The sequence below is a fragment of the Mus caroli genome, chromosome 2 (genome assembly GCF_900094665.2).
Source record: "Mus caroli chromosome 2, CAROLI_EIJ_v1.1, whole genome shotgun sequence".
NCBI lineage: Eukaryota > Metazoa > Chordata > Mammalia > Rodentia > Muridae > Mus > Mus caroli.
In genome coordinates, this window is record NC_034571.1 from 85,305,752 (window position 1) to 85,325,905 (window position 20,154).

Genomic DNA, 20,154 nt, shown 5'->3' on the forward strand with positions numbered 1-20,154 from the left:
CTATAGCCAAGCCACAAAGCGATAGTGGAGAATTTCTTTGGGGTTCAGTGAGGGAAAACAGGAAGTGGTAGAGGCAGGATGGGCGTGGCCCTGAAGAACCCTGCACAAAGTGGCTCTCCTGGCTAGTTTATTTGGTTGGGTCAACAAGGTCTTCAGATGGTATACAACGTTAATAGATCCCAACTGCCCAGCAGCCAGAAAACACCCAACCTGTTGACTCTCCCTTAATGCTACGCAAGGCTCTCTCCTTCACCCAGCTCCCAGGAATGTCTGCCCTTCTCAGTCTGCTCCACCCGTGGGAAGCAGTCATTGAGCCTCTGCCATGTGGCCAACACAAAGGACACGGCGAAACAGTCACTCGTGGACATCCCAGATCTCAGACAGCAGAGGGGGAAGCTTTTTGTCCTGCAGGCGAAGGGCAAACACTTGCTCTGAATGGACGCTGCTCAAAGTCCGGAGGCTCACCAGCTTCATTAGCATCCGTGGGAACATCAGAGGGTCCTGGGGGTGTGGGGGAAGTCTACTTGTTGTTCTTCCCCAGAAAAGGTGAGACAGAGCAGGGGAGTTGTTAGAAACACAGGGATTAGCATTAGTAGAACTCTTGAAAGAAAGTGGGTATCAGAAAATGGGCCCAAAGAGCAGAAAAGAAGGACAGGGAGGGAGACTCACGTGGGGGTGGTTGATGGAGACGTAGGCGTGCAGGGCCTCCACATATGTGTGTTGCAGCCTCTCTACCTGGAGCTGGTCCTGCACGTTGGGCCGGTCTATAGGTCACCAACAGAGTTGAGGAGCAGGTCTGGCCAAAATCTTGGTCCCATAACCCAAATCACAACTCCCAAATAGGGACATGTCCCACCCAACCTCTCTCATCCACTGTAGGGACTATAGTCATCCTGGGCGAAACCCTCCTGGGCGAAAGTCTCTTGCTCCGTTTCCCTCTGGCCCCTCCTCCATACCTGCAGAGAAGATGCTGATGGCAATGAGCAGAGCAAACTCAGCATCATTGAGTTGCAGCTCATTCATGGCTCTGGAGAACTCAAAGATGGGGTTGATGAACTCCACCTGCAGCCCTGAGGGAGAAGAAAGGAGGCTGAGGATCATGGCGGGAGCAGGAAGAACACCCTGCAACTCAACTTCCTCAGGCTAGGAAGTCACTAACAGGTCTCCAGGTTTCTGCCATGTCAGAACAAACGTCTAGGACTGGAGAGATGGCTCAGTGGTTAAGAGCACTGACTGCTCTTCCAGAGGTCCTGAGTTCAATTCCCAGCAACCACATGGTGGCTCACAACCTTTATCTATACTGGGATCTGATGCCGTCTTCTGGCATGCAGGCATACATGCAGATAGAGCACTCATATATATTAAATAAATAAATAAATCTTTAAAAAGAAAGACGGAAAGAAAGAGAACAAGGTTCTAAACTTCTCTAAGCCTCCTCTGTGAAATTTGAATCATGGTTGAATCTATCTAACAAAATGACCACTCAGGGCATGCTGACACTTGAATGTAATTGAGAGGCTGAGGCAAGAGGATGCCAAGTTCCAAGCCAGTTTGGGCCACATAGCAAGATCCTGTCTCAAAACAAAACAACAACCTACCAAAAACAAAAACAGGTATTTATTGTGATGGTGTGATGGTTGCTTGACTGTCAACTTGACAGAATGTAAAATCACTTAGGAGATCACACTCTAGGCAGGTCTGTGAGGGGTTGGATAAAGCAAGCTGAGCACTGGATTCAGCAGCCCCTGCATTGCTGGCTGTGGATCCTGGGTGACCACCACCATCTGCTGCCACCCACCTCAAACCAGGGCCAACACTGTCCTCCTTCCTTAGGTCGCCTTTGCAGGTATTATGTCATGGGGTTGGGAAACGTTATACAGATGGCTTTATGATAAAGTATGCAGAAGGTTTAGCACAATGTCTGACACATAAAAACTGTTGAATTAGGCCAGGCAGTGGTGGTACACTCCTTTAATCCCAGCACTGGGAGGCAAAGGCAGATGGATCTCTATGAGTTTGAGGCCAGCCTGGTCTACAGATGGAGTTCTAGGACAGCCAGAGTAGATACACAGACAAATCCTGTCTTGAAAAACAAACAAAAAGTGTTGAACTAAATAACAATTATATTATTAGGATTCACAAGGGTGCCACATTTCTAAAAATATAGGTATCTCTGACTTTTGCTTATAGAGAAACCCTATATAGAGGCCAGGTAGGGATTGTGTACCCTTTTAATCCCAGTACTCAGGAGGCAAAGGCAGACAGATATCTGTGAGTTCAAAGCCAGCCTGGTCTACATAGTGGGTTCTAGGACACAGAGAAATCCTGACTCAAAAACAAAAATAAAAGAAGAGGAGAAAGAGGAAGAAGAGGAGGGGAAAAAGAAAGAAAGAAACCCTTGGCTTATCTGAATACTAGAATTACAGCTGATATATCACATTATCACATCCTGGAGAGAATACAATGTGGCTAAGGGTGTGGACTGAGGTAAGAGACTGCCAGGATTTGACTCCCTTGAATCTACCATTGACTAAGCTGGGTGATTTGAGGTAAAATATTGAACCTGCCTGGGTCCTAGAGACCCCATCTGTAATACATAGATAGTAATATCTACCTCAAAAACCTTTTGGAATAGTAAATAGTATATGTGATATCTACTGTGTTCATTAAATTTTTAAAAAGACTACATCTTTATGATAAGGTCTCAAGAAGCCTGGGCTCGCCTCAACTCACTATGTAGCTGGGGATGCTGGGGATGACCTTGGACTTCTGGTTCTCATGCCTCTTTGCCTTGTTGAGTATTATGGGTATCCACTACCACAACCACGTGGTACTGAGAGGTGAATCCAGGACCTCATATAACTTAGGCAAACACTCTACCAACTACACTATATTCACTTCAGTTGTGTGTGTGTGTGACATAGCCTTGACTGTCCTGGAATTCACTATGTAGACCTGGCTGGCCTAGAACTCATAGAGATCTGCCTTCCAAATGCTGTAATTAAAGGTGTGTGCCACCACAATGCCTGGCTTCTCTCTTGATTTCTGGTTTTGGGTTTGGGGTGGTTGTTTTTGACTTGTTTTGGTTTTGTGACAATGTCTTATATAACCTCAGACTAGCCTCATACTCCCTATGTAGCCAAGGATGGCATTGAACGTGTGTGTGTGTGTGTGTGTGTGCACATCTATGTGGGTAGGATGGTGCACTTGCCCATGCATGCTCATGTGAAAGCCGGCAGTCAACATCAGGTATCTTTCTCTATTGATTCCCACCTTATCTTTTTGAGAGATAGTCTCTCACTAAACTTGGAGCAAGTCATTTCATCTAGATTGGCTGACCAGTGAGCCCCAGAGAGACTTCTGTCTCTGCCTGCTCCCTGGCACAGGGGTTCCAGATATGTGCCACCTCTCCAGCCCATGGACTTGAACCACTGATCCTCATATTTCAAGCAGTAAGAACAACCCCCAACACTAATAGACCAATCTTCCACAGAGAAGACAATGAGCACGCAACAGCCTGAGCTGCAGCCTGGACCTGGTGCACACTTACTTCTTGCATTCACACTGTCACCCTCTCCACCCCACACTGTTTTCCAGGCTTTCTCGGATTTCTTTCAGCAACCATCTGCTCTACTTTTCCATTCGAGGTTTCTTGATGAGTCACTTCCTGTAGCTTCACCCTGATGTGTACCAAGCATTGTGTGTTCATGTATTCAATAGGCAAGCTTTGTTTTTCTAGAGCATTTCTTGATGAAATTTTAAGCTCCCAAGTATGCTTTAAAGGTCCCTTCATACAAAATAAAGAAAGAGGGGCTGGAGAGATGGCTCAGCAGTTAAGAGCATTGACTACTCTTCCGAAGTTCCTGAGTTCAAATTCTAGCAACCACATGGTGGCTCACAGCCATCCATGAGATCCGATGCCCTCTTCTGGAGTGTCTGAAGACAGCTATGGTGTACTTAGATATAATTATAAATAAATAAATCTTTAAAACAACAACAAAAGCAAACCAAAAATAAATAAATACATACATACATACATACATACATACATACATACATACATAAAGAGAGAAAGTTCTAGAATTGAGTTGTGCTCCTGGGAGGGTCTGATAACGCTTGCTAGAAGAACCCCTTAAATGAGATGGGTCCATGTCATTAGTCAGCCACTGTGAGCAACACATGGTAGTGGATGTGCAATGGAAAGAGACTTGACATAACAGAACCTCCAGGGAAAGAAACAGCAGGACACAAAAATGAGAGAGACAGAGACAGACACACACACACACACACACACACAGAGAGAGAGAGAGAGAGAGAGAGAGAGATTGAGAGAACAAAGTAGACTGTTAAAAAAGAAAAAAAATGGGGCTGGAGAGATGGCTCAGCAGTTAAGAGCACTGATTGCTCTTCCAGAGGTCCTGAGTTCAATTCCCAGCAACCACATGGTGGCTCACAACCATCTGTAATGGGATCTGATGTCCTCTTCTGGTGTGTCTGAAGACAGCTACAGTGGACTCATAAGTAAAATAAATAAATCTTAAAAAAAAAAAAAAGAAACAAGGAAAGAAGAAAAGAAAAGAAAAGATGGTTAAAAAGAGAAGAAAAAATAAAAAAAAGCCTTCTGTTTCTTTTTCCCCAAGAACACACTGATAAAATGAGAAATGGAAAACCCAATGAAATCAAGATTGCTTAAATAAACACATCTTATAAATAGGTACAGATTCAGATAACAAAGTTCACAAGTGCTGAAGAAACAGGAAGGGTCTAAGAGAGAGGGTGTTCTGACTGAGGTAAGGGTTAAAAGAGCCTAAGATAGCAACCAGTTTTTTTGAGGGAAAGGTGCTTGGCAGAAAAGGTGGACAGGGCTGGGTTTTGAGGCTGGGCAGAGCCATTGCATAGCCCACCAGGTACCTAGACATTCAGAAAAACAAAGAAACACAAGAGGGTTTGACTGAGCCTTGTCCCTTCCCTGCAATTAAGAAAGGCTTTCCTAGAAAGCCCATATTGGGACAAGAGGCTCATGGGTTGGTCTGAGCCACCAAATACCAGTGAAAGCTTTCTGGACTCGGCCCTGGAACTCAGGATCTATCAGCACTAAGAACAGAGCCACATTAGCTACATTTCACAGCCTGCTCTCTCGGCTGCCAAACTCCTCAGTCTCACACAGGCGTCTGTCCTCTCCCAGCTCCAGTCTCACAAACATCGCTAACAGCTATATGAGAGACGCTTGGCTACTTGGACCCGAGCAAGCATCAGGCCCCAGCACCAGTTAGAACTCATTCTAGAGGAGACACACGCTCTCCTGGTCTGCCTGTATGTTATGTATTAGCTCTAGTTCTACAGCTCAGGAAAAGGGACAGAAAGAGATTATGGGTCAAGTAAGCCTGCATATCTCTAAAGAGCATTATCTGAAAAGGGTTGCTTGCCTTTTGTCTGTTAAAAGGCCTGATAGAATGGTTTTCAAAACTTTTTCCTAGCTACACAATATATATTTTAAATTTTATTTAATGTATGAGTACTGTGATATATACATATATGTGTATGTATACATATACATATATACACACACATATATATATGTGTGTGTATATATGTATGTGTATATATATATGTGTGTATGTGTGTATATGTATGTGTGTATATATATGTGTGTGTGTGTATATATATATATATATATGTATATATATGTATGTATATATGTGTGTGTGTGTATATATATGCCTGAAGAGGGCATCAGATGCCCCTATATATAGATGGTTGTGAACCACCATGTGGTTGCTGGAAATTGAACTCATGACCCCTGGAAGAGCAGCCAGTGCTCTTAACTGCTGAGCCATCTCACCAGCCCCCTACACAGTATTTTTAAATGCTGAGCACAAGCTCAGTGCAGAGTAGCACATCCTCTCTAAAGCAAGAATGAAGGCCACTGCTCTGCCTTGCCTGGTCTCCACCAAGGAGACGCTTGTTGCATCGACTCCTCAGATGCTTCCGTGGCTGATCAACATTCCAAACTCCTCTCTTGAAAACACAAGTTCATCTTCATTGTATAAGCACCTGAACCCCAGGCCCATGGCTCTCTAATTATGATGGGCCCCATGGTGGAAAGTGCCAGTCCCCTGGCCATGTCAGATCTCACCTGCTTTGGCAAAGTCTTCCCGGTTGTAACTGAAGTCCTTGAGGAAGGTAATGCTCTCACTGTCGGGGTTGTACCTCCGTGAAGTCTCCAGAAGCATCACCTGCACACAAGCAGCATCTTTCAGACGGGGACGGAGGGGCTGGTCTTGGTACGTGGCTCTTGAGAGGAGGTTGAGTCCCTTTCCCTGTGGCTTGGACTCTCCGAGCTGGATATCTGGAGGTCCCCTACTGATAATCCTACTCTGACTCTCCCTTCACCCCACTCCCTTTCCAGCCACCTCGATCGCAGAGGTCTTCAGCAAGGCGATCTGGTCCTCTCTGCTGAGCTGTAGGAAGCCAGGGAGCTGTTTGGCAAAGTCAACAATCTCCTGCACGGACACGATGGCCAGCTCAGTAAAGTGGGCAAAGCGCTGTTGGCGGGCTTCCCGGCTCTGAGGGTCGGGTGCAATGGGCCAAGGCTACCCAGGGTGGGCGGGGGAGAAAAAGGTAAAGTGCTGTGAGTCGAGAGCTTGGCTGGGGGCTTCAGGTGCAGCCACCTCTCCCCGGGTCAAGTACCGTGACACGCAGGCGGTCCGAGAAGGAGCGCCTGTTACACTGTTGCTGGGCAGCCACCAGCTTCTCGATCATGCCCAGCTGCTCTGGGCTGAGCTGTGGCAGGACTTGTGGAGGTGAGGACACCCTTGGGGACACCGATGTGGCTTGAGCCTGTTCCTCTTCTTGCCGCTTCAGTTTCTTCAAGCGGATCTGTTCTTCTGACAGCACACCTAAAGACAGGGCCAGATGTGAGGTGGGAAGTGAGCCAAGGGTGGTTGATGCTTCAGAAACAAAATGTATGTGACAGCAAGGAGGATTTGTTTGTTTGTTTATTTATTTATTTATTTATTTATTTATCTATTTACTGGTTTATTTCCAGTACAGGGTCTCACTACATAGCTCTTGGCTGTCCTGGAACTCACTATGTAGACCAAGGGCTGGCCTTGAACTCACAGAGATCCAGCTCTGCCTCCTGAGTGTTGGGACTAAAAGCATGTGCCACTCTGCCCAGATAAGGAAGTTTTAATCCACACTCAGGAGATCTCTGCAAGTGTAAGCATCTGTCTGTCTTCACAGCAGGGCACCAGTATTTTTCCCAGTCAGCTCTTCCCAGTTCCTGCCCTGGACACTTACACTCCTCCCTCATGCCTGCCTGGCGGCATTTGCGAAGTCGACACTCCTGGCATTTCCGCCGCATGTAGGTGTCCATGGGGCAGTGGCCACCGCTGTGGCAGACGTAGCGTGCTCCCTTGATGACACTGCGGCGGAAGAATCCCTTGCAGCCCTCACAGCTCAGCACGTTGTAATGGAAGCCAGAGGCTTTGTCCCCACAGACACTGCACAGCTCGTTCCCCAGCATTTTGGGGGCTGGCCCCTTTTTCCGCTTTTGTGGACGAAGCTCTGATGGATAGAGACACAAGCTTTAATGTTCTCCCTCCATTGATCACTCCCAGCTAGGCATTCTCCATTCCCTTCCCTCCACTGAATGATATCCTCTCCCCTCTCCTCTCTCTCTGATTCATAATATGTAGCCTTTGAACTCCTGGACTCAAGTGATCTTGTCTCAGCCTCCAGGGTAGCTGGAATTACCAAGACGTGCCACAGTGCCTGGCTAATCTGTTATAACAATTGCTGTCCTTTACCGAGGACTATTATGTCCTAAATTCTACATGAGCTCTTTATAAGCATCGATCCTTAAGATGATAATAGGATTGATTTCAATTCACAAGCAGGGAGGTTGAGGCTAAGAAATGCCTAAGACATGGACACAATTCACACCAAAGTCATTCGTGTCTAGCTGACCCAGAACATTCCGATTTAACTGTGACATTAGAAAGCAAAGAACTCCAGAGTTTCTCTCCCCTATCTAGGGAGACTTTACCTTCTCCAAATCCAGGTGATTCTTACCGGTAGGCTCTGGGAGGGTCTCTGCCCTGGGGAGCAGGGCTGTAGGCTCTGCTGACTCCAACCCTATCCCTAAAGCACCCCCAGTTGATTGGGGCATCCTGGCTTCCTCCCTGAGGATGCAAGTGTTGCCTCCCTGGTCTCCTGCATCTTGAGGTTCTGTCTTCCACAACTCCGTTGCAGAATCTGAGCCCAAGAGAAGCATGGGAGAATGGGTGTGGGCTCAGGTCCTATCCAGACTCCATCCCCAAGAGTCTTGGCTGGGAAACTACAAACTCAACTCAACCCTTAGAAAGCAGGCAAGCTAGCCAGGTGTGGTAGTGCACACCTTTAATCCCAGCACTTGAGAGACAGAAGCAGGTGAATCTCTGCGTTTGAGGCCAGCCTGGTCTACAGAGTAAGTTCTAGGACAGCCACTCCAGACAGAAAAACCCTGTCTCAAAGCAAACAAAGAACAAACAGAAAAAGGTAGCTAAGCCACAGCTCATGATTTCAGATTCCAGTACTCCATAGGATTGAAAACTGGTGTCAGTTGCAGCCCTTTGCATATCAAGACACACACACACATACAATAAGGTTTCTCTGGGTAGTCCAGACTGACCTTGAACTCACAGAGATCCAACTGCCTCTGCTTCCTGAGTGCTGGGATTAAAGGCGTGTACCACCACTGACCAACTAGTACATCAAGATCTTAAATGATCTTAAAGGTGCTAACCTTTGCCCCCTGGGGGGATGATGGAGGGCATCCACTTCATAGAGCAGACAGAATTCTCAAAGCCAGAGCTATCTAAGCATGAGACATGTCAGCTTTCCCAGAAAAGCAAGCCCAGACTGAGGACTTCACTGATCAAGCACTAGAACCAGGGGAAAGGGTTTGAGCAACACTTAGATCTGGCAGTGCTTCTATGGGGTGCTGGATGCAGTGCGGGGAGGGGGCTGATTCCTGAGGTGGTAGAGGAGTCAGAGACCTGGGCTTGGGGGAGAAGGTTTGAATAAAACAGCTTACCAGGAGAAACATCAGGCATTGAGGCCTCCAGCCACAAGGACATCTCTTCCTGGAGCCCTGGACATTACCAAGACACTGTCCTGAAGGAACGAGCCAGGTTACACGTTTCCAGAACTAGGCCTGGGCTCCCTTCTGTGCCCTGGGCTCCCTTCTGTGCCCTGTGCCTTTTTTCTGTCCTCACAGCATCAGCTGACATTTACTTCTCATGGATTAGCCTATGAAGCCTTCTTTACTATATCCCTATGAAGTCCGGGTTTCTTTGTTTGATTGGTTGGTTTTTTGAGACAGGGTTTCTCTGTGTAGTACTGGCTGTCCTTGAATTCTCTCTGTGTAAATCAGGCTGGCCTCGAACTCAAATCCACCTGCCTCTGCCTCCCGAATGCCAGGATTAAAGGCGTGCAGCACCAACCTGGCTGAATTCAGGAGTCTCTCTCTCTCTCTCTCTCTCTCTCTCTCTCTCTCTCTCTCTCATATATGTATATATATATATATATATATATATATATATATATATATATATATAAAATTTTCCCCAGTTCTAGAAATTGAACCCAGGACACTTCAGGCAGGCTAGGCAAATGGTTGGCCATTGAACTCTACAACCTCCACCCTGTCAGGACTATTCTTAAATTCATTTTAAAGATAAGCAAACTAAGGTTCAAAGAGATTAAGGAAACTGCCTATAGACAGACAGGTGGAGGTGGTCCAGCCAAGAGTAGAATCCTGACTTGTTTGCGTTCTCAGCTTTGTTCTATCCTTTTCTGCGCCTGCCTCCAGGCTGAGTGGAGGGTCCTTCCCTCTGCTCTGACATTAGGGCGAGCCAAAGTTGGCAGGACCACAAGACTGGATCGAAGCTCACTCTATGGGTCTGTTTATTATAATCTTTTCCCTGCCGTTACTGAAGTCTAGCATAAAGTTCTTGTCTCAAGAATCTCACCAGTAGCGGGCCTCCTCTCCCAGAACCCCTCCAGTTCTTCTGAGACTTAGTAAAACTCTATCCCCACACAGATGTCCCGTTAGATAGTCCTCACTTCTAGAACATCCTCCCATCACATCCCTCCCCACCCAGATGCAAGGATAGAGCCCCCCCAGCCACTGAGCAGACCCGCCGAATCCCCAGGCCACCAGACTTCCTGGATGCGTAGTCTCTGGAGCCCCCTTGCTGGGAGAAGAGGGTGTTGCAGTACCTGGCCCTCGAGGCCGCAGTGGGCAGCCAGTGACAAGAGCTGACCGCACAGGGGCCAGCAGGGAGAAGCAGTAATGTAGGAAAAGGCCGAGGGGAGGGACTGCTAAGGGGTCCTTCCTACTGGCGACCTGAGGCTCTTAGCTTCATTAGGCCCCCGCCCACGAAGTAGCTTCCCCACCAGACTAACTCCTCCCCAGCCGGCCACCCTCTTAGCCGGCGCCACCCTGTCCCCTACCCTCTACCAAGACTGTCGCGTTTCCCCGCAGACCGGTCTAGTTCCATCTCTCTCCTTCCTCTCCTCACCCTGGAGGCTCTTTGCTCTTACAGAAGGACTGCTTCTCAGTCACCCCCACCCTAATCCCAGCAGCCTCCAGAGTCAGCGTTCCCTCCCCCCCTCCTCCCATAGACACCTCGCGGAGCAAAGGTCCCGGCACGGCCCGGAATTGCGACACCAAGCCCCAGCCTGTGTTCCCAGCCTCCCTCCTCCCCTGCCTCTGGGAAGGCGCCAAGCTCTCCCCACTAGCCCCAGGACTGAGCCAAGCCAGTAGAACTCCAAGGGTGAAGACAGGCAGGTGCTGGGCCTTCCAGTGAGTTTGTGTGTGGATGCCCTGAGGGGGACAGAGGAAGGAAGAGGCCAATAAAAAGAGGCCTGGGGGAGGAGTGAGAGAAGCAGACGTTAGCAACCCAGGGGCCAGTCCAGAATAGACCCCCCCATAGATAAGAAGGCCACCTCATCTAGGGAACAGCCCCATCTGAGGTGGTGTCAAGATCTACTGGATCTAAAGCCATAGCTTTCTTGCCGTGCTTCCTGGGACAAGAGATTCAGCCCTGAAGGAATACATCATGCCTTACTGATTTAATCTCCCAAGGGAATCAGCAGCTGATTTAGAGAGGAAACACAGAGGAGACTATGTTTCTTTTTGTTGAATGATAAGTAAACAAACAAATAAATGGCTCTCTCTTCTGTTCCACACTTGTTAGCTTGTGTTCATTCCAATTCACCACAATCATTTCTCTTTAGGGTTCTGGGTTCAAACCTCTGTGTTACAGTTACAACGCAGGGAGGGCTATAACCTAGGCTAGGAAAGCACTTCTGTGCCGAACTTTGCCCCATTCAACTGGGCCATCTTGACTGAGCAAGTTAATGTCTTTGAACCTCTCTTTTTCTTTAATGTCTCCGAACCTCTCTTTTTCTTTAAGATGGGGACGATGATGACGATGATGATAGTTTTGCCACACATGATCAATGTGAGAATAAAGATCAACACAGTGTGTCACAGTAATGTCCAAGGATGGGCGGGGATTATCTGTCCACTCCCAGTTCCTTTAGTGGTTTGTCTTCCCATAACCTTGAACCTTGAAGCTTTGTCAACTTTCTGAATCTTTGTTGCCATATACAAATCTCTCATTATCTCTTGGTTCCTGAGGGAGCCCAAGAGTAAACGGCTCTGTTTTACAGCGCACACTGCTGTTTGTAAGCTTGCCCAAGACCACACAATGGCCAAACTGAGATCAGAATTCAGATGTCTTTTCTCTGGGCTCTCTGATCTTTTCTTCCTGTGTCTGAGTCCAGAACATTCTCAGGTCTGAAGGAAAAGTACTGAGATGGAAGAAGCCAGGATCGGTGGTCAGCAGGGCTGGTGGTCAGCAGGGCTGGTGGTCAGCAGGGCTGGTGGTCAGCAGGGCTGGTGGGCTGCAGATGCTTCAGTTCAGATGTGAGAAGCAGGCATTGAGGTTACTGCTGGCCATTCATCCCCTGCCCCATTCCCAGTTTCCTGCTCACAGGCCCTTCCTGTTTTGCTGTGAACTCCAATTCCCATGGGTCCACATTAAAGCACAGGACAAGGGCCAAACAAGCAGCCAGAGGGACCAGAAGAGAGATGAACAGGGTATGAGGGAAGAAAACAGAGGAAGCAGGGAAGGGTGAACATGGTTGTGGGGGCGGGACAGAAGGGACAGGATGGGGGAAGGATGAGAAAACTGAAGTAGAAAGGGGCTTGGTGAGAGATGAGAGGAAGCGCAGGGTGAGCCAAGGGAAGGGGCAGAGACTGGGAACACGTGCGAGAAGGCAGCAGGCTGTGGGGGTGTTGCAAAATCTGCCCATGTATTCATTTCTCACATTCAGAAAAAGCCCCTCTGGCAGCCCCCATCTTCAGCTTCTGCCTCTGGCTTTTGCTCTTGTTCCTTCTCATCGTAAGGTCATCCCCTCACAAGGCCTCCACCCTGGTCTGGACACTTATGAATCATAAGCACAAGGCTCTCCATTCTTCTCATGGGTTCCTTCCTCAATTTCCACAAAGACCTGCCCCCCTGGGAAAGTAGAAACCAAAGACAGCAGCCACAGAGACAGGGACAGCTCAGTCCCAGCACCTGTCAAGTGCAGGTGTCCAGCTCTCTCCCCTTGCTTAAGTTACAGCATCATAGGTCCTCAGAGATGTCCCTGACACACCTCATTTCAAGGAACTTGAGACTTAACATTGGCCTGAAATCCAAAGACATTATCTTCTAGGGGTTTAAAAAAAAAAAAGTCTCAGCCAGGCGTGGTGGCGCACGCCTTTAATCCCAGCACTCGGGAGGCAGAGGCAGGCAGATTTCTGAGTTTGAGGCCAGCCTAGTCTACAAAGTGAGTTCCCAGGACAGCCAGGACTATACAGAGAAACCCTGTCTCCCTCATTCTGATCCCAGTCCTCCCCCTGACTCCCTAATTTCTTCACAGGGTGCTTCCTAGGCCCCCTGACCCAGACTTGAGGCAGCTGCTGAACAAGCAGGTCCTCCCTCAAGCCAGCGAGGTAGGGCAGCCCAGTTTCCTGTAGAAGAGGCAGGACTGTCAGTAGCGATGGAGGAGCAAAGAGAAGGGAGAAGGCTAAAACCAGTTGCTGGTATTCCCACAGACTTTCTGGTGAGCAACCACTGGCACTTCTGCCCCAAACCAGGGCAAGCAATCAGGTGATAGAAGCACACCCAGGTCTCACTTTGCCAGCTCCACCTGCAATGGCACACCTCCTCCATCAGCCTACCAGAAAGTGTACAGGCCAAGGTGCCCAGGCCCTAAGTCTTTCTAGTGTTTTCTTGACTCTTAACAGGAAGCAAGATCCCCAGGAACATCTTTGGAGAATCTTACTAGCCACAGCTCTGACTCTTCCACCCCAAACTTCCAGAGGCCACCTCTGGGCTTAGAAATCGCACTCACAAGCCCCTACTCAAATGGACCACTAAATAACTCCCCCAAAGGCAGTCCTTCCTATTAAGCAAGCCATAAAGAAAGGTTCGCAGAGAAGGGCTAGGGTAGATATTGTTTCTAAATTCTTCTTTTGGTGCTCTAGATGAGTAAAACGTGAGGAATCATCTTTCAGAGCCCTGGGAATCCACTCCAATCTCCTAATCACAAGATAAAGAAGAATCTAGGAACCCCTGCTCGGACCTGAACCCGTATATTCAGAGAAGATACAGAAGGCAGAACACAAAGAAGAAAAAGTAACATTTACTCAAGCTCTTCTGCATAATTTATTCTACATGTCTTGTCATTTCATGTCTTCTCATGTTGAATCTTAGGTTACCTACAAGGTGTAAATATCAAAACTGATTACAGATAAAAACTGATTCCTAAAGTCATGCTCCCAACTGAGGAATTCGCGGCAGTCCAGGGCCCTTGCTGCTCCTCCAGCTCCAGGTTCCTGTACTCATGCTGAGTGACTCAAAACTTTCTGTAAGTCCAGCTCCAGAGATCTGCTGGCCTCCATGGGCTCCTGGATCCATGTGCACACACATAAGTAAAAATAAGTTCCTGCTCAAATTCAAACTAACAGAAGACAAACTAACCTACTTTCTCCTATTAGACAAACTACCTCCAAAAACATGGGGGTGGGGGATGGTTAATTCACTTGGATTTAGGTTTGCTTCTGCCAACATAGGCTAAGAAGTTGTTCTCCAGCCTGACTTTGCCTTTGGGAACTGGCTTATTTGATCTGGAATAAGCACACAGTGCTTATCTAGCCATGGGCATAATGATTTTTTTTCTTTCAACTCTAATGAACCAAGGTGGAAAGAACTCGAAATCACCTGTAGAAAATAATGTCAAAGCTGAGGAGTTGCAAACTTGAAGCTTTGCTCTGGTGCAGTGCCCTCATTATCCTGGACTCAATCCTCACTGTAAAGATGGAAATAACATCTGCTTCACCAATCCTTCCTACACAGAGGCTGGCAGACACAGGGTGTAGACATACTTGAGCGAGTAGGAGGAGAGGCAAAGCCCGAAGGGGCTCTGTTCTACTTGGTGAGCTAAAGATTTACATTCCGAAAACACAGTGGTCTGGATAATTTTGCAGAGTAAAAGTTTATACTAACATTTTGTTTGTTTGTTGAGACAGGGTCTCCTGTAGCCTAGGTTGGCCCTGAACTTGCTATATAACTGAGGCTGTCCTTGAACTCTTGATCTTTCTGCCTCAATCTTGCCATATGCTGGGATATTTAATAAAAGTCTTAAAGTTGCCAGGCAGTAGTAGCAAGTGCCTTTAATCTCAGCACTGGGGAAGCAGAGGCTGGCAGATCTCTGTGAGTTTGAGGCCAGCCTGGTCTACAGAGATAGTTCTAGGACAGCCTGGGTTACACAAAGAAATCCTGTCTTGAAAAACAGAACAAAACAAAAGTGAAACAACTCCACAAGCATATGTGGGAGGAGCATGCCTATACTACCAGCATGTAAGAAGAGTGGCAGGAGAGCTTTAGAGCCCACAAAGTGAGACCTTGTCTGAAAACAAACAAACAAACAAACAAACAAAAACTTCCACTAAATGCACTTGTCAGTTAATCATGTTCCATTCAATGGCAGTTATGTGAATGATTTCCTTTGATAAAATCTCCAGATACCTTGGGGCTGCCATATGTACAGGCTACGAGAAACTTTCCATTATATTGCTGTCATTGGCAGTGCATAAACTAAAAATGGAGCAATACAGAAGATTTTCATAGCCCTGCCTGAAGATGACAAGGACATTTGTGAGGCATTCTATATTTATTTATTTATTTATTTATTTATTTATTTATTTATTTAGGAGACAGGGTTTCTCTCTGTTGCTCTGGCTGTCCTAGAACTCTCTATGCCAGGCTAGCCCCAAACTCAGAGATCCACCTGCCTCTGCCTCCTGAGTACTGGAATTGAAGGCATGCACCAGCACATTTTATATTTTAAGAAGGGTTGGGATGTGGGGCTGGTGAGATGGCTCAGCAGGTAAGGGCATGTGCTATCTATCATGCTGGACCACCTGAGTTTAATCTTTGGGACCCACATTGTGGAAGGAGAGCATGGACCACTGAGAATTGCTGTCTGATCTCTATACATGCCACGCACAAATAAATAGGTATTTTTTAAAAATAAACAACAGATTATATATTAACCAAAAATCAGAAAACTTCAATTTCAAACTAGGTGTGGCAATATATACTTTGTACATTTCAGAGGTGGGGCAGTAATAAGTTCAAAGCTAGCCTTGGCTACACAGCAAAACCCTAATCCTGTCTGAAAGAAGAGAGGGAGGTCGAGAAGAAAACTGCTGAGTTGGGCAGAACACACTTGTAATTCCAGAGCTCAGCACGTGGTAATAAGAGGATCAGAAGTGGGAGGCCAGTCTGGGCTATATAAGACCCTGTTTCAAAAGACAAACAACAACAAAAATAAGCAAATGAATCTCAATCCACTCTAAACTGTATACGCTTAGGAAAACTACTTTTCTCTGGGTTGGCTTCCTAACCTTATAAGTTGATGGAGGATCTTTGTGAATCACTTGACATTCTATGCAAAACTGTATTCTGTGTTCATGTGTGGACACTTTTTTTCTGGAGAGAGGGCTAATTTTTCATGATTTATAGGAAACCTGTGATTTAAACAGTTAAGAACTAGTCAGGCAAGGTGGTGCACGCCTTTAATCCCAGCACCCAGCCTGGTCCACAGAGTTCTAAGACAGCCAGGGCTACACAGAGCAACTCTGTCTCGAAAATCAAAATAATAAATAAAAGAGAAAAGAGAAAAGAAAGTTAAGACCTGAGGCTGAGGGGCTGGCGAAATGGCTCAGTGGGTAAGAGCACTGACTGCTCTTCCGAAGGTCTTGAGTTCAAATCCCAGCAATCACATGGTGGCTCACAACCACCCATAATGAGATCTGACGCCCTCTTCTGGTGTGTCTGAAGACAGCTACAGTGTACTTAATTATAATAATAAATAAATCTAAAAAAAAAAAAAACTGAGGCTGAAGGCTGAGCACTAGTATTGGCAACTCCTTCAGAGGACTCAGGTTCTATTCCCAGCACCCACATGGCTGCTTAAAGTCTACAAGGGATCCTATGCTGCCTTTTTGCCTCCAAGGACACTGTATACACATGGTTCACAGATATACATGCAAGCAAAACACCCATACATAGAAAATATTTTGTTTCGTCATTGTTTTTTCGAGACAGTATTTCTCCATGAATCGCTTGCTGTCCTGGAACTTGCTCTATAGACCAGGCTGGCCTACATACAACTCAGACATCTACCTGCCTCTCCAAGGGCTGGAAGTAAAGGCATGCACCACATAGATTTGTTTGTTTGTTTTTAAGTTTAAAACTATTTAGTTTTGAAGCCTTCTTATTCTCCTCAAGTCTTTCTCAAGGTGACATCGAAATAAAGTTTAGGCAGTAAGGTACGTAATTTTATTTGGAGTCCTGGGACAGTATCAGTTCTGATCAGATTTGCGTTAAAGCATATCAAGGGCCCAAGATCTGACCTGCAACTGTGTGTCATTCTAAGGTTTGGAATCACAACATCCAGACACCAAACTGGCTGCCTGCCTCCAAATCCTAAAGGCTAATGTCTGGAGGAACTCTGATTCTGTGGCAATTCCAGTTATATGCCTGCATCAAATTTGATGTAGTTTTCTGAGATTCCTCCCATAAGAATTCAATGTAGTGGGTTTGGGAAATCGGAACATCCTATGCAATCCAACTCCTCTGAAAGGAAACATGACGTTTGAGTCTAATTTAATTTAGAAATCGCTAAGCACAAGGAAAGAGCTTAAAAACTGGGGAGTACGAAGGTTTGTTCAGGACATGAATGGCAGACTAGACTGGATCTACCTCAAGGACACTGGGAGTCCAAAGGGCTGGTTACATACAGTGCCCTACATCTCAACAAGCCCGCTTATCGGAACAGTGTCTAAGCCAAGGCTTTAAACTACACACCCAAGAGCAGAAAGTTAGGCTCTGTACTTCCCCACACCTTGCCCCAGTTTTGCACCAGCCGAGGCTCTGGGATCATTTTCAGAAGCACTCCTCAAAGCAGGCACTCGCTCTCCAGGCCCAGACCCCAACCAGGGCAAGCACCAGCTTTGTAGAAGAAAGGGTAAGCCTGACCTAGCACCTCTACAAAAGCGAGGTGTTTAAGCCTTTTCTGCCCGGAAGGTCGCGCAACAGTCCCACCCTCGTTCATCACCGCCAATCGCAAACCTTCTCCATTTGCATTCCCTCCCAAATTCCGCCTTCTCCCACTAGACTTTCTCATCCTCGGGCTCCCGCAACCCAAAGAAAGATGGCGAAGGCTGCACTTCCGGCAAGTGTCCTTACGAATGCATCCGGGCGGCTGCAGCAGGTACCGCCCAAGGCGTTCCGGCCTCTTGCTACACAGCCTACAACAGTGATGGCCGGCAGACAGACTGGTTGGAGCCAGGCGGCTCTTCTCCAGTTCCTTCTTGGCATGTGCCTAACGGTGATGCCACCCATACAGGCCCGGAGTCTACGCTTTGTTACCTTGGTAATGGGTGACGGAGTCACCAACGGGTTCGCCAAAGCTGAAAGGGCAAAGGCCGGCTGGTAGAGGGAAGGGCAGAGCTTGTGTTCTGGGGCCGGGGTCTCACTTCTCAAGGAGGAGAAAGAACCGGTTTAGGAAGCCGCTGGCCCATAGTGGGTTGAGCGGCTGGATTAAGAATTGATTTGGAGCCCTAGGCTTTTTTTTAGGGCAGGATGACCGAGTAGGAGATAGTCTTCCCTATGATGGGAATGTAGTTAAAAGGTTGAAAGTCACCCATAAAGACGACTTTGATCTTTGTTTTCCCAGTCCCATTGCCCACTTCCTCCCCCAGAAGGCGTTGCTTTCACTACTCTTCTACCTGTGCTTTGGGGCTTTACCTATTATCTCAGGTTACATTGCATCGCCCGAACTGGGGTCTTTTTTCATCGCTCAGTAGAGAAAGATGGAGTGAAATTTCCTTTCCTGACATGTGCAGAGGTGGGTCCTGTCCTTAACTAGAAGACCCTTCTGATTCTATAAACACATCATTTTCTTTGCTCAGCTGTATCGACATGGAGATCGGTCACCAGTGAAGACATATCCCAAGGACCCCTATCAGGAAGAGAAATGGCCCCAGGGATTTGGTCAGCTAACCAAGGTGGGTCAAAAGCCAACCTGCAAGGTCTCGGGATATGCTACAGAATGAATCACATCTGGAGCACAGAAACTGGGGCTCCTTAAACTACTAACTTCCCACATGGGTTCTGATGGACCAGATGTCTATTTTGTTGTTTTGTTTTTGTGGTTTTGGAAATTAAACCCAGAACCTTGTCTATGCTAAGCACAGTGAGCTACATCTCTGGCTATGACCAGATTTCTTAACAACTCTGTGCAGGGGACAGTATCATTACAACTGGCCACTTCTGGAATCAAATTCTCTCCTTGCCAAGGGAAGAATGCCTAAATGCCATAGGACTTGTGGCTGATCCCCTCTCTTTGGACTTTTTTTTTTTTCAGGGGTTGGGGATTTGGGGGAGGTTTAAGACAGGGTTTCCTTGTGTAACAGAGCTCAGAGAGTGACTGCTGGGATTAAAGGCGTGAGCCACCATGCCCAGCTCCTCTTTGGACTTTAACTCTTGGGTTTGCCCACAGGAAGGGATGCTTCAGCACTGGGAGCTGGGCCAGGCCCTGCGGCAACGCTACCATGGCTTTCTGAACACCTCTTACCACAGGCAAGAGGTAAGGTTGGGAGTTTGATTGGCAAGAGGACTGGGATCTTTGGATTATCTTCTGACCGCAGAGAATCTAAGGATGAGCCTGGGCAGTCAAGGTTCCCTCTTGAACTTTTGGTCCCTGGACAAGACATCTAAGAGCTGTCTAGAATACTGCTCTGGAGTCTGAATTGTTTCTGCTTGTCTGGGAAAAGACAAAACTGACCAGGGGTCCAACTTAGACATGAAGAAGGGTCTGATAAAGTACTTTCTGACTCTGAAACAATAGGCATTTTGTCCAAGACATTTATTGTCACCTGAAGGCCAAGCACTGTGGTAATGCTTTTCCTATGATGGTATACCATAGAGTTATGATCTCTATCTTAATAGAGCTTATATTAGAGCAGTCTAATAAGCTGAACAGAGCCAAGATAAAACGGGGGAGGGGCAGTGAAAACTGGCAAATGTGCTAGCTCCTGAGGTTCTCTGCTTACCCCTGTGGAGATAGCTGTTCCATGGTTACTGCTTTCAGCCACAGTTGTCTCAAACCTCGAGATTACTGTTCCCTAAAGACCTAGCTCTACCCTGAGCTTGCCCTTCGCTTCCCTATTTTCTTCCTCCCTTTTCACAAGCCACCTCTCTGTTCCTTTTTCCCCCTTCTTCCCATTTATAAAAGGAAAGGGAGTGTGGTGAAGAGTGGCATTTGCCATTTGGACTCTAGGGCATTGCTTTTGTGTTTTTAAACAGGGTTTCATTTTATGGTCCTGGCTAGTCTTGAACTCAGAGATTTTCCTGTCTCTGCCTCTCAAATTCTGAAATTAAGAGTGTGTACCAGGCTGGTGAGATGGCTCAGCAGGTAAGAGCACCCGACTGCTCTTCCAAAGGTCCTTAGTTCAAATCCCAGCAACCACATGGTGGCTCA

General features: G+C 47.1%; 2 protein-coding genes and 1 non-coding gene across 9 annotated transcripts in view; 2 read left to right on the plus strand and 1 right to left on the minus strand.

The window, feature by feature from the left end:
• Window positions 1-79: 79 nt before the first annotated feature.
• Window positions 80-10,662, minus strand: Nr1h3 (nuclear receptor subfamily 1 group H member 3). Of its 7 annotated transcripts, none has more exons than XM_021156576.2 (10): window positions 10,501-10,658; window positions 9,080-9,159; window positions 8,077-8,259; window positions 7,303-7,569; window positions 6,691-6,899; window positions 6,414-6,593; window positions 6,137-6,236; window positions 957-1,070; window positions 670-764; window positions 80-501 (listed from the first exon to the last, which is right to left on the minus strand). In XM_021156576.2, exons 2-10 carry the CDS (start codon window positions 9,120-9,122, stop codon window positions 355-357), a joined length of 1,338 nt encoding a protein of 445 aa, XP_021012235.1. In that variant the 5' UTR covers window positions 9,123-9,159; window positions 10,501-10,658; the 3' UTR covers window positions 80-354. The 7 variants fall into 7 exon arrangements, with proteins under 7 accessions (XP_021012235.1, XP_021012237.1, XP_029329998.1 ...); XM_021156578.2 differs by having other exon boundaries at window positions 111-501; window positions 10,569-10,662; XM_029474138.1 differs by having other exon boundaries at window positions 111-501; window positions 9,080-9,136; window positions 10,569-10,650.
• A 4,516-nt stretch (window positions 10,663-15,178) lies between these two features.
• LOC115030432 lies at window positions 15,179-15,280 on the plus strand. The gene has a single exon (XR_003836033.1). It is a non-coding gene; the product is annotated as a U6 spliceosomal RNA (small nuclear RNA).
• Window positions 15,281-17,853: 2,573 nt separating this feature from the next.
• Acp2 (acid phosphatase 2, lysosomal) overlaps window positions 17,854-20,154 on the plus strand; it is a 9,345-nt gene continuing 7,044 nt past the window's right edge. Inside the window, exons 1-3 of the mRNA XM_021156581.2 lie at window positions 17,854-18,045; window positions 18,584-18,679; window positions 19,174-19,260. Coding sequence (XP_021012240.1) covers window positions 17,932-18,045; window positions 18,584-18,679; window positions 19,174-19,260 — 297 coding nt within the window. The 5' untranslated portion in view covers window positions 17,854-17,931. The remainder of the gene's footprint in view (window positions 18,046-18,583; window positions 18,680-19,173; window positions 19,261-20,154) is intronic.

Coding starts and splice junctions, on each gene's coding strand:
- Nr1h3 (XM_021156576.2), bottom strand. CDS start 9,122: ATGTCCTTGTGGCTGGAGGCCTCAATGCCTGATGTTTCTCCTG. Junction 6,594..6,690: donor CGGACCGCCTGCGTGTCACG/GTACTTGACCCG, acceptor CACCCTGGGTAG/CCTTGGCCCATTGCACCCGA. Junction 1,071..6,136: donor GGAAGACTTTGCCAAAGCAG/GTGAGATCTGAC, acceptor CTTCTCCCTCAG/GGCTGCAGGTGGAGTTCATC.